This window comes from Triticum aestivum, chromosome 2D, assembly GCF_018294505.1.
Source record: "Triticum aestivum cultivar Chinese Spring chromosome 2D, IWGSC CS RefSeq v2.1, whole genome shotgun sequence".
NCBI lineage: Eukaryota > Viridiplantae > Streptophyta > Magnoliopsida > Poales > Poaceae > Triticum > Triticum aestivum.
In genome coordinates, this window is record NC_057799.1 from 303,486,094 (window position 1) to 303,503,871 (window position 17,778).

General features: G+C 41.2%; 2 protein-coding genes across 3 annotated transcripts; one reads left to right on the forward strand and one right to left on the reverse strand.

Annotated features, from left to right (window-relative positions):
- The first annotated feature begins 6,771 nt into the window (after nucleotides 1-6,771).
- Nucleotides 6,772-17,012, forward strand: LOC123052846 (Fanconi anemia group D2 protein). 2 transcript variants are annotated; one of them, XM_044476199.1, is made up of 30 exons: nucleotides 6,772-7,596; nucleotides 7,691-7,945; nucleotides 8,032-8,244; nucleotides 8,333-8,464; nucleotides 9,166-9,295; nucleotides 9,377-9,423; nucleotides 9,494-9,595; nucleotides 9,690-9,797; nucleotides 10,335-10,477; nucleotides 10,572-10,666; nucleotides 10,753-10,834; nucleotides 11,506-11,557; nucleotides 11,626-11,706; nucleotides 12,190-12,285; nucleotides 12,371-12,474; nucleotides 12,981-13,443; nucleotides 13,516-13,551; nucleotides 13,631-13,838; nucleotides 13,988-14,121; nucleotides 14,207-14,393; nucleotides 14,495-14,727; nucleotides 14,828-14,923; nucleotides 15,033-15,128; nucleotides 15,335-15,367; nucleotides 15,500-15,622; nucleotides 15,756-15,816; nucleotides 15,929-15,984; nucleotides 16,189-16,245; nucleotides 16,361-16,481; nucleotides 16,623-17,012. In XM_044476199.1, the coding sequence occupies exons 1-30, from the start codon at nucleotides 6,853-6,855 to the stop codon at nucleotides 16,808-16,810; spliced, it is 4,476 nt and encodes a 1,491-aa protein (XP_044332134.1). In that variant the 5' UTR covers nucleotides 6,772-6,852; the 3' UTR covers nucleotides 16,811-17,012. The 2 variants fall into 2 exon arrangements, with proteins under 2 accessions (XP_044332134.1, XP_044332135.1); XM_044476200.1 differs by having other exon boundaries at nucleotides 13,994-14,121.
- Nucleotides 17,007-17,527, reverse strand: LOC123052847 (uncharacterized). Its single transcript, XM_044476201.1, has one exon. It carries the CDS (start codon nucleotides 17,429-17,431, stop codon nucleotides 17,195-17,197), a length of 237 nt encoding a protein of 78 aa, XP_044332136.1. The 5' UTR covers nucleotides 17,432-17,527; the 3' UTR covers nucleotides 17,007-17,194.
- Between the last annotated feature and the right edge of the window lie 251 nt (nucleotides 17,528-17,778).

The window sequence follows — 17,778 nt, forward strand, 5'->3', positions numbered from 1 at the left end:
CTGGAAGTAGTGACCAATGTCATCGTTCACCTTAATTACGACACTACCTTTCTGGACTTGAGTATCCACCTGGTGCCTCCAAGTTTCACTAAAACCCTTCATGCGCATTGCCTGCTGAAGAAAAGGCCATTTTACTTTATCATAAGCCTTCTCGAAATCCACTTTTAAGATAACCCCATCTAGTTTCTTCGAGTGAATCGCATGAAGTGTTTCATGTAAGACAACCACTCCTTCGAGTATGTGTCGTCCATGCATGAAAGCTGTCTGACTAGGTTGAACCACTGAGTGAGCAATTTGTGTCAATCTATTGGTTCCTACCTTTGTGAAAATTTTAAAACTCACATTCAGCAGGCAAATGGGTCTGAATTGTTCTATCCGGACCGCCTCATTCTTCTTAGGTAATAACGTTATCGTACCAAAGTTGAGATGAAACAACTGCAAATGGCCATCGAAAAAATCGTGAAACATAGGCATAAGATCATCTTTAATGATATGCCAACATTTCTTATAGAATTCAGCTAGAAACCCATCTGGTCCCGGTGCTTTATTCGGCTTCATTTGAGTTATGGCCAGATGAACTTCTTTTTCAGTAAACGGTGTAGAGAGAACATCGTTCTCTGCTACCTGTAATTGAGGTATATCATCAATCACAGACTCACAAGAGCCACCGTGGAAGTATTCGGAGGTCCAAAAAGGCTTTTATAATAGTTGGAAATATACGCTTTCAGATTTTCATGCCCCACTATTGTCCCCTCGTCTTGTTCAAGCTGAATGATCTTCTTCTTCCTATGTTTACCATTTGCAACCATATGGAAGAACTATGTGTTGTCGTCCCCTTGGACAACCTTAAGCGTTTTCGCACGCAACGCCCACTTGAGTTCCTCCTCTCTCAGGAGAGCACGTAGGCCTTGCTCCGCCTCGGACTTAGTTCGATGCTCATTAACAGAAAGAAGAGTGGTTTCAGCCTTTACATCTAGTGCCTCAATGAGTTGAGTTAGACGTTCTTTTTTCAGCTTATAGATCCCACTCTCATTCCTGGCCCATCCTCTCAGAAATTGTCGGAGGTGTCTAATCTTATTCTGCCATCTCTCGACATGTGTCCTTCCCGTAACCGGCTTAGCCCATTCGCGTGCAATCATCTCCATAAATCCTTCTCGCTCAAACCAGCTTTGCTCGAAGGAGAAGATATTTTTGTTTGCAACATGGGTAGCCTCTCCCGAATCTAAAAAGAGTGGTGTATGATCCGAGATCGCTCTCTGCATCGCATGAACCGACACCAACGGATATTTTTGTTCCCACTCCACACTAGCAAGTACCCTATCCAGCTTTTCATAAGTCGGAACAGGTAACGAATTGGCCCATGTAAACTGTCTACCGGTGAGCTCAATTTCTCTCAAATTGAGGCTCTCGATAATCATGTTAAACATCATAGACCAACGTCCATCGAAATTGTCATTATTCTTTTCTTCTCTTCTCCGAATGATATTAAAATCCCCCCGACTAGTAGTGGCAGATTTTCATCTCCACAAGTCCGCACTAAATCGGCAAGAAAATCAGGTTTAAATTCAGGTTGCGCTGCCCCATATACCGCAACTAGCGACCATCGGAACCCATCCAATTTTGATCTCACCCTGAATTTAACCGAAAAGTCTCCCTGCACCACATTAAGCACCTCTAACGTCTCACACCGTACTCTTAGTAAAATCCCGCCGGATCTTCCTCTAGGAGGTAGAATGTGCCAGTCATAATCGATACCACTGGAGAGGGTTTGAAGGAATTGGGATGTGAAATTATCTCTTCCAGTTTCCAAAAGTGCAACGAAATCTAAGTGATGCTCTAATGTTATCTCTGCTAAGAACCTTTGTTTAGCCAAGTCTGCTAGACCTCTGCTATTCCAAAAGAGTCCTTTCATAAGTCATCATGAAATTTTTTCTTAAGTTTAACTCTAGCACTTCTACGTACTGCCGAAGTAGGATAAATTTTCCTCTTCCAGGGTCGTTTGGGCTTCTCCTCAACACCCTGCGGGACGATAGTATTATCTATGACAGACACTACCTCATCTATCAAGAGAGGCTCTACCGTATCTGTGTTCTCAACATCCTCCTCATCCTCAGCCTCGACACTAGGCAACAGATTATTACATATATTTGCAAGATCATTAATTCCTAAATTATTCATGTCATTGTCATTCATAGGTTGGATAGAGGCAAGATTACGAATGATCTTAGAAGCCCTCTCCGCTTCCAAGTCTAAAAGATCATTAACGGATTTGACGACCTCGGTTTCATTTGATCCCAAAGAAATGCCTAAGTCGTTTGCCTTATCAACTATTTCATTCTCAGAGAAGTGTAAAATGGAACAACTTTTATCAAAGGACGTACCTGCAGTAGTCTCGGCATGACGAAGCATGGCGGCCCTCTTGGCACGCGCTAGCTGCAGGTCGTCCGCATCCGGCTGTCCCTGGATCCGGTTGCTGACACGCCTGCCAGCCGTCACCGGATCCGCAATCCCACCAAAAGCGATGAGCTCCTCCGTGGTCCTCTCGCGAGGGGTGCGGTCAGGACTCCCATGCCCCTCCCTTATCGTCGGTGAAGGAGGGTAGGGCGTGGTGGAGTGAACCTCCGCTGCAAGTGGCAAGGGGGAGGAGGACCGTGGAGACGCCTGCTCACTGATCCCGTCCCCCTTATCACCCACGGAAACCATCGTCCCTCGGCCACCCTGCTCGGTGCAATACTGCGGAGGGGTTACGACACGGGACTCCTTCCCGCATCTCACCCCTCACTATCCTTCTACAAATAGTGCTCAATAGACTGCTACTGGTTGCTGTGTTCTTCCATAGCCATAAACAAGTGTTCACTCTGTTGCATGCTACTCCCTCCGTCCCATATATAAGAGCGTTTTTTGACACTACACTAGTTCAAAAAATTATTGTAGGAAAGTTTAGAAGTTTGGTTTCGTGAGGAAAAGGTATGATTTTCTATCAGTATTTTGTATGATTCATTTGCTTCAGGTGCAACCCAAAACTAGAAAAAAAAATTGCTTACTTCCTGTAATGCTCTCTCCACCCTACTGTCTGCTTTGGTTGATGAACAAGTATAGACAAAAATTCTTGTCCAGGGAAAGTTCTTGCATTCCTGCCAGGCAAGTTCAAAAGGTAAACCGTGACAAGTTTAAAATGAAATATGGCAACAACAAAAAGGGAGTTCGGAAGTAGGAAGTTGGATGCACCTGCCATTGTTCTTTTTGTGCTCAGGTTTACATGAAAATACACTTTCTTCATATTCCTGTGTGAACTGATCCTATATTGCAGAAAAAATGGACTTAGTCTGTACTGCTAATCAATTGTATACATGTAATAAAAAAAGTAGGTGTTTGTTGTACAAGTTCTGAACTTGTAGGTGTTTGTTGCACAAGTTCGAGTTGTCGCTACTCTACACGATGCCAATTTATGTGGAGAAGCTACTACTATTGCTAGCTTTGGAGTTCACATGCTACAGCACATGGATCCATGGCCAAAGAATTGATATGAGAGAGAGATAATTTGGTTGTTTCATGCTCTTTAGTGTTTGTTTTTTCAGTTCCTGTTAGCACCAAATAGTATTTGAAAAATGATTATTTTGTGCTCCCACATTTGTTTGGGTAGTACAAACACATCATCACAGTGAGTACGGATGCGGCACCTTGGGGAATAATGCCTCCAATGCACAAGCCCAGGATGACGACGCTGATCACTAGCACGAAGGATACCAAGCAAGCTAAGGATAAAGTACACGATGCAGGCAATGAGGAGAACAAAAACATGCAATCCGTACACATAGCAGCAACTGCAAGTTCTTCTGTCTATGATGATATGATTGCTACTTCTTAAAAGAAAGTGTACATGATAGTTTGATGTTTCTACAAGAAAGGAAAATATGGTTTGAATTAAAAACATTGATCAGTACGGATAAAAAACAATTATCACTACGAGTGCTCTCTCCTACCTATTTTGGTTGATGTCCACGAACGGACAAGAAATTGTATGGAATGTTCAATTATTACTAGCATATAAGTTTAGATAATAAATAGCCCTCGGTTCGTCTACGGAATTTGAGGAAGTTCGTCTATGGACTCGAGCAATATATGCTCAAAGAAAAACAAAGAAAAAACACAGCACATTTATTGCGGCAAAAGTTTATTTTAGTTCAGTACAAACACACAGATAGATTAGTACAAGTACGAAAACAGACGAAATTTTTTGTGCTGAGGTCGGTGCTATGGATAATATGATTCATGTACATGTATTATATGTGTGGAAACAATTTTGCCAGATGAAAGGAAAAATGGCCTGAATTAAAAAATATTGATCAGTACGAGTTAAAAACGTGGTCCGTTTGGAATAAAAGAAATGACATAAATTCAATTTGTAAAAGTTCAAGCAAAAAAAAAACCCATGAAAATTTAGATGGTAAAAGTACAAGTCGTAAAATGAAAGAATTTTAGAACATCGTTGTAAAAAAATGTTGAGTTCAAAAAAAAGAAACAAACAAAACATTTTCTTTTTGAAAAAAATATCGTTCAGTTCGACGATATAAACTATGCAAGTACAAGGGCGATGATACCGTAAACTATTAAACTTTACGAGGAAAACCTTACCCAAAAAACAAAGTAAAAGTCCAATATGTGAAAACGCGCTTAGCACAAATCCATACGGAGATCAGGTCGAGTACTTTGTTTCCGGAACGGAAAAAAGAATACTATAAGATTCACTTATTCAAAATTATACATCAGTACAAACACATACAAAGATCAATACAAGTACTCAGTTTTTTCTGACGAGAAAACATCACGATGTGTCTTGCTGTATTTCAAAATTAGTCTTCAACGATTGCTAATTTGAGAAAACATTCAACACGACTAAGTTTCGCATTTTTGATAGCTTTCAAACGGTATATTATTTGCTCCATTTCAACAAACTTTAAAAAAAATCACGTTCAAAATCAAATTTGACCGTATTCGAATTCGAGTTTAAACCGTAAGGAATTAGCAAAACATTTCTATACGATAAATTTGCACATTTTCCATAGCTTTCCAACGCCATATCATTTGTGTTGGTCCGACAAACCGTTTGCAAAAAAACCCAAAAATATGTTTCGCCCAGAATTTCACCCTTTTTCAAATTACTTTTAAATCGTATAAAATTTGAAAAAACATTAGATACATGGAAGATGCGGATTTCCACCAGCTTTCCAACGCCATCTTATTTGCTCAATGCCGACAAACCATTTGAAAATTAAGTCCTAAATACGATTCGCGTTTTCGGTTAAAAAAAAGGTTTTTTCAAAACTGCTCTTAAACCGTGATGAGTTTGCAAAAAATCCTATATGTCCATAATGTAGCTGTTAAGAGCTTTCCAACTATATATTACACGCCCCATTTCGACAAAAAAAAATCATATTTTTTTAAATTAGAGACGACGATCAGTTCGACGAGATGAAAGTCATCAGTACAATCGTCTGAAACCATCAGTTCAAGTAGAGTAACAGAATAATATTCTGTTACGCGAAACAAAATAGCCCATATATATATATATAAAATACTATATTGTAGTATATGAGACATGTGGGGTAACTACCCTTAGGTGGTAGGATGGATTTAAATTTTATCTACCACCAGTGGTAGTTACCACCACTTGAGTTTTGTATGTTATATGTAGTATCTATCAAATCGGAGAGTATGTACGCGTACTATGTAGTATATAACAATGTTTAGATAGTATATATATTATTTTTTAGGTCGTATGCATCGTATTTTTAGTATGTTTTTTTTAGTATAAATATATACGTATTTCGCAAATATAATAAAAATCATGGGCCAACTTGCAAATTTTTCATGTAACTCATATGTTATATATAATATATGAACATAATTATAATGATAAAATAGTATATATAATATCACATGATAGTATATAAGACATGTGGGGTAACTATCCTCAGGTGGTAGGATGAATTTTCCCTATATACACACACACACAATATATATATACACACACACGTTGCCTCGGTAAAAAACCTTCACACTACGCGCGCGCACACAGTCTATCTAGGTCACTCTCTCGGTAACTATCTCCATTCATCCCTCACTACAGCTTCGTCGCACGATATCTCGGTGTATCGTCTTTCGCATTCGAGTATACGCTAGGCCACACTCACTCCATCTCTCCCTCTATACATGACTCAATTGACCTCGCTTTCTCGCGTCGTCTCTCTCACATATAGACGCTCCCTCTATCCCAATTGCATAAGCGGAGCTATGTAGATTGTCGGGGGTAGCCCCCAACCTTAGATAAAATTGTGAAGGTCTTTTTTATGAGGGTTTAGATTATGTTTGTTAAACATTTGGCCCCACCCTCTCAAATACCGACGGGTTGTGCCCGATGAGTTCCTGGGAGCCAGTAGATCTAAAATCTAGTGGCTCACAGGAGGTCTTAATATTTTTTGCAAAGAAATCTTAATGAGTTTGCGAATTACACACATTAGTACAAAAACTACTTAGATGCCATTGGATCTATCACGTGCTACCACACCTTAGATGCTGTGGTGATGCGAGCTCCTCAGAGCCATTGGATCCAAGATCCAACAGATCCTAGGTGGTCCGAATGGTTTTTGCAAAAAAAGCCCTCAAAGAGTTTGGGAACTGCTCACCCACCACAAGGTTTATCATCTGACCCGACGTGTCAGAAGGTCCTGAACGTGATACAATGATGTGAATTAAGAAGCGTTCCCTCTGTATCTGTGGCGCGAAACTTTCATTCCCCCAAATCCCCCCAAAATTCCCGAAGAAGCTTCCTGGTGGTAGCGGCGATCGGCGATGGTGTTTCTGCAGCGCAGCAACCCGCGAAAGCGGCCACCACCGGCGCCCACAGCACCCGGGCCGCCGCCGCCGCCGTCAGCGACACGGTCCGCGCCCACCCCGGCCGAACCCTCCGTCGTCGACGCGGCGGCCGCGCTCCTTGCGGACGCCGGCTGCACGCTCCTCGTCCCGCCGCACCTGCCCCCTTCCCTCCCGTCCGCCCCCACCTTCGTACCCCGCCTCACCCGCGCGCTCGCCGCGGACCCCGCGGCAGACCTCCCCGCGCGCCTCCTCGCGGGGCTCGCCGCCTTCGCCGAGTCCCCCACGCGGCTGCGCCAGCTACTCCTGCCCACCTCCCCGCGGTCGCTGAGCCTGGCGCGGGTGCTCCTCTCCGTGCCCGCGCTCCAGCCCGGTCTCCTGGGGCTCCTCCTCGACAAGCTACCCGAGCACTTCGACGACGACGCGCTCGATGGGGTGCCTCTGCAGGACGACGTGGGGAGGCTTATCGTTGCTCAGTTCCGCTGGCTTGATTTCCTTGTCGACGCCGATACCTTTGTCACCAAGCTTGTGGAGGTGCTCTCGGTAGCGCCACCCCGGCTCAAGAAGGAGATCATCGGGTCGATCCCGGAGATTGTGGGCGACCAGAGCCATGCTGCTGTGGTCTCCGCTCTGGAGAAGCTGCTGCAGGAGGACTCCCAAGTCGTGGTTGCTGTGCTCGACACTTTGTCAAACCTTAACCTCGATGCGCTGTTGCAGGAGCAGGTGATTGTTGCAACGATTTTCTTTCTTCTTGTTTTGTGTATGATGATGTACATTGTGGCCTAACTGTTGTCTTGTGCTGTGGGAATATTTGAAGGCGGTTACAGTTGCAATATCATGCATCCGGACGATTCATGCAGATCAGATGCCACACTTACTCAGGTTCTTGTTGCTGTCTGCCACACCAGCCAATGTTGGCAGGATTATATCGCAGATCCGCGAGCAACTGAAGTTTGTTGGTGTGGTGGATCCACGTGCTGCTCGGAGCAAGAAGCTGAAAGGGAAGGCATCAGCAACTAGCACTGATGGGGCAATCCTTGATGCCTTGAGATCAGGCCTCCGGTTTAAGAATGTAGGGTATCTTAATCTACACTGTATCTCGAAATGCAGCACTGCACGTTGGAGTTTCAACTGGAATTTGCTTTGTTATTGATGCAGATGCTTTGTGAGGCCTTCTTGAAGGAGTTGAAATTAGTTGACCATGCAAGGGATCACAAAGTGATTGATGTTTGGCTCATCATGCTCATATATGCCAATGGGGGTGCTCTGCAGAAAAGTGCTGAGAAAATACTGAAATCCAAGATCTTACAAGGATATATCCGGGAGACATTGTTTCACCAATGCATTCATGGAAATACTGAAATAGTAAAGGTCAGTTCTTCGGTATCTCGTAATGACTGTCAAGTGACCACGTATGTTTGCCTACCCATGCTGACTGAGACATAAAAACTTGCACTAGGACAATTTTATGTCATATCTCTCAGTGAGTGATTACCTCTTGGCTTGCAAGGAAGACAAGGCTAGAGAATTTGCTACCTATTTGTTCACGGCTTTGTTTGAAGAATTCAGTGATACTTTCTCCAGGCAAGAGGTACCCCTTTGTTGCCAACACTTGTGTTTGCTGTCGTGAATGTACTGAAAATCAAGAACTTACCAATGTAGGCAAATTGGGTTAGTATGCACTGTTGATTTTTGAAAAAAGTAATTTCCCTATAATTCAGGATTTCAGGTAGGCTGTTTACCGAATTTTGTTGCATATCACATATATTTACATTTTTTTGGTGATTTAAAACTTGAACATGCTCTACTGAATGCATATGCATAAGTCCAGCTAATGAACATAATTCTTGGAAGGGCTGTTTAGAAATTCTGATTCTGATACTGCTTCCTATTTCGTATAGTTTTACTGTTTTCAACCAGTTGGCTTGCATTTGAGAACTAATTAACTAATTCAAAAAGTAATCTGTGCAATCGTTGTCGTAGTTGCCAAAATACCACTGTTGTGCCAATGAAACATCTGAGTGATAAGGTTGTGTGTTGTCACTCGTCAGATTAGCTGCAGTAGTACCATTTGAGGTGGTGATTGGACAGCTATTGGTTTGTAGCTGAATTTTTCTACGTTTATCTGCAAACTATAAGGCTTAGGCAGACTATCATCCTTCTGTTGGGAAATCCATCCAATTAAACTCTCTTGGCGCATATACCAGTTTCTCTTATGTTTCATACCCAGTTTTCTGTCCTTTATATATTTTGTCTGTTCTTTGTTTGGTAATGTCCTACCATTTTGTGCAGCTCGTAGGCTCATTGATAACTCATATAGGTTCTGGGGTCAGTTACGAAGTTTCTTCTGCTTTGGATATTATGATTTCTTTGACATCCAACAACTCTGAGGAACTCATCCCTATAGCTTCACATATAACTGGTATTGTTATTTCTGAAGTCTTATGTATTTAGTGCTTGCTACTGAGGAATAATTTGAATTACATTGACTTTTACTACATAGGTATTTTAGATTATCTGGAGAGTTTTCATGAAGATAATCTTCGAAAGGTTTGCGAAATATTTTTAATTCGTTACTCCTATTTTTTTCTCATCATAAACATCAGTTATGAAAAAGTAGGTTTACGAGATCTTCTGTCAATTGGCACTGGCTGCTGGCTTCAATACTAGTTCAGGTGGCTCTTCTGTTGCTAATGAACTTCTTATGGTAGTGAGAAAACAGGTATGATTACATTTATGACTAGGCTCATCCAAGAAGGCTTTTTAGGGTTTATGGCTTTCAATTATTGTTTTCCGTGTCTGCTTGCACTTTGTAGGTTAGCAATCCAGATATGAAGTATAAGAGAATGGGAATAATTGGGGCTTTAAGGATAGTTTCAGCTATTGCAGATGCAAATGCTGCTGTGAACTACTCATCATCTCAGGTTTGCTTGGTCATGATGAAATTCAAGATAAATGTTGCTTTCGTGTTAAAACAACCATGCTGAATGATTCTGTCACTTTCTGACCTCCTGGGTATATAAAAATACATTTGTATGTAAATGCTAGCATTTACAGGAGCATCTGTAGCAGCACCTATTTATCTTTAAAATTAGTCAAAAACTTTTAATGCCCTGTGCTAGTTCATTTGAAAGTGATACTTGTACGATATAAATCATGACATTACTTGCTAGACAGTAAGAGTTTCCTACTGATAATTAAAGAAATACTCTGTTAGTTAGATGCTTCAAAAATAACATGAGCAGTGGACAAAGTAGTACCATGGTTTTCTACAAGTGAAGCAAGCATCAGCATTAAGAACACACACCTAAATTGTATACCTAACCTGGTGCTGGATTCCCTTTTTTGTCTCAAGCTGTGCTTCTTGCATCTAAAGTATCCGAGATCACGGCGGCTACCTTTTCCGCCTTCATGAAATACTGGTGTTGCTTCATTAGTTATAAATTTGTTTTGTTTGGCAGCAACCAAATTGTGAGGAGGCCCTGGGACTGCTAAATATGACTGTTAACTCCTGCAAATTTGTGACGTTGCCCTTAATTCTTCTCTATGATGAATTATCAGCTTTATTTGAGAGCAATGTTCTTCATTCTGCAATTATTGAGTGGTAAGCATAAAATGGTTGCTACTGCATGTGGAAAAAGGAGACGATCCATGTTTCTTCATGTAAGATAGCTCATTTCATTAACTGGCCTTTCCAGGGTTGGAGAACATGTTGCAGAATTTGATACCCTTTTTCTTGCTGATCTTGAGGATGGCCAGCTATCAGAAAAATATCTCTGCGAGAGCATTGAAGGTTAGCAAGATGCTTTGACAGTTATGTACATTTCTACTTGACACATGATGAAAGTACAAGTGTAATTGACAACACATTGGTTTCAGGGGAATTATGGATGAACTTGGATGGAAATATCTCCCCAGTATGCGTAAATATTTTGCCACTAGTGTCCACCTCGCAACAAAGGTACAATTCTACTCCCTCCGTTCCAAAATAGATGACTCAATTTTGTACTAACTTTCGTACAAAGTTGGGTCATCTATTTTAGAACGGAGGGAGTAGCTGTTAAGGCCTTAATGGTCATTATTTGGTTGGTACTTGGTTACTAACTAGTCTGAATATGACCTTTTTTCGATAAAGGGCGACTTTATTATCTCAAAATGTAGCATCAAGCGGATACAAAGCATTATGAGTAACACCCGGCCTCTGCATAACTAAGATGCACACAGCCAAATCCAGAAGTCTGACAAAAATTCATGAAATAAAAATCGACAAATCGGCAACAGTAGAGTCCTTTAGACCGACACTATGCCTATGTCGAAGAAGGTGGTGGATCGATCCGTAGGTTATGCTGCCACCCATGTTGGGAAAAAACCTCCGTAGCCACCTGCTCCAATCGCGTACACACCACCATGAACAGCGGTTGGTACTCCGGCCGTTGTAGCATAGCCGACATACGTAGCGAGTGCGTACACCGGAAAATAACCTGTAGAGGAGAAGCATTTTTGTCATTAAAAACCAAATCATTTCTACATAGCCAAAGCGACCAAATTAAGGCATACGCTCCCACCCTTATTATCGTTTTGAATATGACCTATACTGGTCTATTATAATACTGTTATGTATGCTCATACCAGGTCTCAAGCCTGCTTGCAGATCCTTCCTTCCCAATTTCTACTTCTAACTACCGTAAGTGCCATAGCCTTGTAATCCAGCATGTCTTAATGGTCAAACTAACTTTCTTGTTTATATCGAAGATTGAACGTTCAGGAAGTGAAGGCTCACTTGGTGGAATAAATGCACTCCTTGGCTGTCCTTTGCATCTTCCCTCTACAAAGGTTATACCGCTCAGTCTGCTCTCTAGAAACTTGAAGCGATACCCCTAACTTGTTAATTATACAGGAACACCATTCTTTTAAGTCTTAGTTTTGTTGCATTATGTATCTTAAATATTATTCTGCAACCTGCCTTTGCTCCGCCAGAACACACACAGAATGGTGCCACAAATAAATTGCAAGTTTCTCTACAACTGGCCCACATGTAATCAACAATACTATAATAGTTTCTCATAATAAATGGTAAATCACAAATTCTGGGTTCATATAATCAATCTCTACCATTCATATAAAAAAAATATCAACCTGCAGATGTCAAGGGTTCAAAGTTGTTTTGAAAAGCATAACAAATGCAAATATATTAGTGCAAATGTGTCACTACTTCTGTAATATATTAAACTTCCAAAATTAGTTTTATACTATCAGAGAGATGTCCTTTGGTGACTGAAAAATAATTAATCTTGGTTTGGATTTGAGAACCGACAGAACCTGGATGAATCTAGATGGGGAAGCTTGTCAGCACTGGAGAAAAAAACAGTGTGTCACTCACTGTACTTTGCGATAAACTGGATTAGGGAGTTGGTATGCTTTGAATCTTCTGGTTTTACTGACTAAATGCTTGAAATTATATGATATCTATATCTGAAATTGGTGGCATCATTGGCAGCTTAATGCCTTCAGCACACAAGTTGCGGCCAGAGTTGATAATGTGTCACAAAGAGTAAGGGATGAGACAGCAGTTAAACTTTTGAAGCGTCTGAGAAATCTAATGTGAGTGTATTGTTTGAACAGTGATGAGAGTACCATATCTACTACACCTAAATAGATATTGCATGCTACTTGTACTGTATTCATCATAATTTATCAAAGAACCAACCTTTCACTAAATACTACTCCCTCCGTTCTTTTTTATAAGACGTCTTAGCCAGTCCGCTTTGAACTGTTTTGGGCGTGTCTGAAATGTGTAAACATCTTATAAAGGAGAACAGGGGGGGTATTAATGGGGGATTGGATGGTGAATTTTTGTACTGTTTCTTTGAAATTTCTGATTCAAGCATGTCAGGCAAGTTTTTTCATCTGTGCTTGTCAATAAATATTTTTAAGTCTGAACAGAAACATTCTATTACAGTTTGCATTAGATGTTAGAGAGCTTAATAAAGAAAAAGGAACATGTATGACTTAAGATATGTCTAGGATTATCATGTCTAGTGCACCCTTCATAATATTATGACATGATTACCAAATGCACCTGACTTATTTTGTTGAAAAAAATGCAGATTACTCGAGATTTTGTTAAACACCCTTCTTAAAATTTATCCTCTATCTCTACCTGAGCTGCGATATCTTGGGAATTATTCTGGGTCAACTAGCAGCAGCAAGTTCAACACTGGGAAGAAAATTGAGGAAGACAACATGGAGGGCCCATCTTCCAACAAAAGACAAAAGGGCCGCAAGGACAAAGCAGCTTCAGATAAATTGAATTCTGATGAGAAGCTCAAGCAATCTACGATACTGGATGCTTTCAAAAGAGCAGGTGTAACGATCACCCAAGAAACAAAGAAAGCATCTTCACGACCATTGCCAAGTGGAATGACGTCGAAGGATGTTGAAAGTGAGGCTAATAATCCTGGTGAGCTTGGGCATATAGATTTGATGGCAGCACCAGTTCAGCTGGATATGCAAAGATTTAAATTCAGAACACTCCATGTGAATTGTTTATCCTTATTAAAGTATTCAGAGGTATGCATTTGTTCAGTTTGACTTTATTCTTTTAAAGTTTTATGGTCAAGTTCTCATTTATTTATTTTACAGTTTCAAGATTCAACTTATCCATATCATGAATCTGAGGTACTTGATTTCAACCACATAATATATAGCTACTAAAGTATGGTGTCATTATTGAGGTTTTTCTGTTTTCGTTATTCAGCTGCCTTTATATCTCTATCTTCTACGTGATCTAAACAACAAACTAGATCATGTAAACCCATCAAGCAAGCCATTTTTTAACAATTCTCAAGCAAAATCCACTCGCGCTCATTGCCAAAAGAGCACAGAAGATCTTCTTAGCAAAATCCAGCCACTATTCTCGAGTCTACGGAAGCATCTAGACGGATCAGTTTCAATGATGAAAGACAGTAAGCTTTGATTATCCTTTTCTGCTTCTAGTTCCTCCTATCGTGAATAGTATGGATTTTTTACAATACTACAATGCATTGTACTGCTGTACCCCTCCTTTCCTTTGCTTTGATCAATAACACAATGGGGCACTACTATTGCTATGTAGGATCAGATAGCAGCCCAGACAACTGGAGTTCACATTCGGATTCAGCAGGAAACCCGCACATACCATACGTGATGGTCTCCAAGTCTTCAATAGCCACTTCCGTATTTAAGGAGGTTCTTGGCTGCTACAGGAAGGTTGTAGCATGGATATCTTTTTCTTACTTCTGATAGTAAAGATGACTCAAATTGTAGCATTAACATAATATGGCACCTTTTGCAGCTACTTGGCACGCCAGATCTATTGAATCAAGCAAATATGTCAGCTCTGAAGGAGCTGCTACAGACTTTCCAGCCAACTGAAAATTTCGATGATGATCTTTCTGAGTTCCGTCCACCTCTGGTCCCTAGTAATGTTGATTATCTGTACTGTGGGGCATTTAAAATGTTTGAGGCTATTATGGATGCAGGTAATCAGCAGTTGCAATCTGTGCCAACTGCCAAAAGTGATTCTCCATGTCTTACTGCAGCGTGACCTTTTTCCTAATCTCAATACCATGTCTTACTGCAGTGTGTTTGTTCTCACACATTTTGGCCTCTGACGTGCTAATTACCATGCAATCTATTTTAAATTCCATTATCGTGCTGTTGGAAAAATCTGGGGAATCAAATGGGAAGAATATGCATGGAGGATGCTCCAAAGAGATTATTCCCTTTGTAAAGAAGCAGCTTGGGTTATCAGCTCATAAGCTGCTAACTTCTGATTTCCCTAATGAAGATACTGAAAATGGATGGCAGAGTAAAGTAAGCTAAAACACTTTTTAACATATAAATGTGCAACGCCTATAATCATGCATGACTAATTCCTAAGAGGCTAACAAGTTCCATGTTTATTGCTTGTCAGGGTGATCTTATAGCAAGGATATTACAAATATACCTCAGGAATAGTGAGTCGACTTCAGTTCTGCTTGATGAGCTGGCTTGCTTGGTGTTGCCTCAGGTGGTCCATCTCAATTTGTTGGGTCATGTTATCAGAGTCGATATCAATTGGGTTGTTGTTCTTTTCGCCTTGGAACACTCATTTTTAGAATTTTATTCCATCATTGAAGGTAGCTTCGCTCAAAAGTAAAAGTACTACCCAAGAACTGTCGCATGGGTTTCCAACATTGTGTTCTTCCACTTTCCACTCGTGGTGCCGTGTGCTGGTAAGTACTCCCTCCGTCCCAAAATTCTTGTCTTAGATTTGTCTAAATACGGATGTATCTAGTTACGTTTTAGTGTTAGATACATTCGTATCTAGACAAATCTAAGACAAGAATTTTGGGACGGAGGGAGTATCTGATGTCCAGAGCATTTTCAAATATCCGATATTTATTTGTTTTCTCTTGTATTTTTTGGGTTACTAATGCAGCATGAGGAGAATCTTGGGAATTTTAACAAGATGGTAAGTTGTTTTACACATTCTACACTTAGTTGCTAATATTTACTCTACTGTCAGCACTATGTTGCATTGCTGTCTCTAAACATATTAAAAAGTATCCCTTGATGTTTGAGCAAGTTCTTCCCTCTTCTCCAGATCAAGCAAGCCTTGAAGACTACATCACAATCAGGAGTAGCAGTGGAAAATGTTATGGATGAAATTGTCAAATCAGTAAACGTGTTTGTTTCTCTGACAAATATATGTAAGATTCACGAGAAGGTAAGTTGCAATGAAGTCACTCGTGTAGAGATACTAATATAATTGATCACCTGATGCAATGGAAATGGTGTACTGTGATGTACGAGACTGCTGGTTGAAAATGATGCATCTCACATCGAATCACAAAATATAGGTTGCTATGCATGCAATGGCAGTTAAATATGGGGGGCGATTCATTGATGCATTTCTTAAAGGTGAGAACCTGTGAATTGATAAGCTTTCATATACTTTCATTAGGTGTATTCTTGTTGCTGCCTTTGAGTGAAAACATGTTCAGTTTAACGCTCCGTTTTATTTTTGCTGCAGCCTTCAACTTTCTAGAGACGCAGTTTGGGCAACATGGCGGCGATATAGTTAAAATGGTAAATAACTGTAAATGTCACTCCCTCTGTAAAGAAATATAAGAACGTTTAGATCACTACTTTAGTGATCTAAACACTCTTATATTTCTTTACGGAGGGAGTATTTGTTATTTACTTCTTTTAGCACCACTCAATAGCTGCCTTTTGTCCTGCCAAATTACAGTGGCTGTTTACTGTTAGTACTGACAAGTAAAACTTATGCAGATAAAAGAACTTCAGAAAGCAACAAGAATAATCCAAACTATATGTGCAGAGGCAAAGGTAGAATTGGTAACCTTTTAATTCTCACCAGGCACAATCGATAATATTTGATCATCGATGTTCATACCATAAATTATGTGTTCCATGCTTAGAAAAGTATTTTGATCTTGTTTAGGGTTACAAGCGAACAATGATCACGAGCAAGATACCTGCCACAAAGAGATCCATGGAGCGGTTTCTCTTCCAAGTGAAGGCCCTCCTGGAACACTGCTCTAATGTGGAGCGTTGCTGGATTGGTAAACACTGATCTGATTTGCAATTTCTCCTAGCTATACACAGACTGCAGTTAGCTAGTTAGTACTACAATACTATCAGCCATATCTCATTTGGATCTATGATTTTCAGCAATGCCAACTACTTTTCTCCATTTTTGATAGGTAATCTGAAGCACAAGGATTTGCATGGGCATGTGGTAAGCTCTCAGGTGTACGGTGACGTGGATGACGACCCAAATGATGCAGAACAAGAACAGATGGAGACTGATCCTGAAACTCCAGCCGACGAAAATGACAACATCGTGGATGATGATGAGACAGAAAACGAGGCAACACCATTGGAGGATTGACCTCACACACGGTACCAATCTCGAAATGTTTCCAATGTAATCATATATATTGTCCCACAGATTTTACTCTTGACACCGTACTCCCACGACATACTGAAATGCCAATTCGGAAATGTAGATCAGGGTATCATCTGCTTTGCATAGAAAGCTGGAAGTCTCAGCCAGGAATTCAGGATCGCATATACAGGGCATCCTATATACAGATCACCACCATATCTCATTTCATAACATGTTATAACATAAAGCAAGTTCTTGTCACATACTGTAATAACAAAAGCCACAAGAACCAAACACGCAAACTCATAGATAGACAAACATGGCTGGAGTAAGGATGAAAGGAAGCCTAGCACTGGTGCACTGACGACGCTGAGAGCAAGAAACGCATCAGATGGCCTTGGCTGGCGCGGCGGTGGAGGCGGAGAGGTCGGCGAGTAGCGGCTCGCTAGTGGGTGGCGCGGTGGAGTTGGCTGCGGGGGAGTCGTCGGGGTCGTAGTTGGGGTCGAGGGCACGGTCCATGGCGCGGCGGCCGGTCTCGAGGCAGGGCTTGCAGGCCATCTCGATGGTGATCCAGCCCAGCACCACCGCCGCGATCGCGATCACCGCGGTCACCACCGCTCCCATCGGATCACAACCCCCCCTTGTGCGACTCGCTGGCCAAACGCGGATCTGGAGGTTGAAGATGACTGACCAAGCAAGGAATGGTATGGTTACGACAGTTATTAGCCGGCTTGGTTGTCGGACTGGACGAGGATTCTGCCGGCTCGCCGCGGATGGGCTCGCTCGTCTGGACCTGGATTTCTAGTGTACTACTGTACTGGGCCGCTTATTTAAGCTGGGCCGTGGTATTTCTTGTTTGAGTAGGTTTGTCTAAAAAAAAGGTGGTCGTGAAAGAAATCGATCTGGGGTCGAGCGCCGGAAATTGTTGTGCGAAATCAGAGTACTCCTTCCAAAAATTACTTTCACCTTCT

What these genes read in the sequence shown, in the direction of transcription:
- LOC123052846 (XM_044476199.1), top strand. Translation starts at nt 6,853, where the DNA reads ATGGTGTTTCTGCAGCGCAGCAACCCGCGAAAGCGGCCACCACCGGCG. An exon ending in TAAACTGGATTAGGGAGTTG is followed by an intron (nt 12,286 to 12,370) that starts GTATGCTTTGAA and finishes CATCATTGGCAG; the next exon opens with CTTAATGCCTTCAGCACACA. An exon ending in AAAATGGATGGCAGAGTAAA is followed by an intron (nt 14,728 to 14,827) that starts GTAAGCTAAAAC and finishes ATTGCTTGTCAG; the next exon opens with GGTGATCTTATAGCAAGGAT.
- LOC123052847 (XM_044476201.1), bottom strand. Translation starts at nt 17,431, where the DNA reads ATGGGAGCGGTGGTGACCGCGGTGATCGCGATCGCGGCGGTGGTGCTG.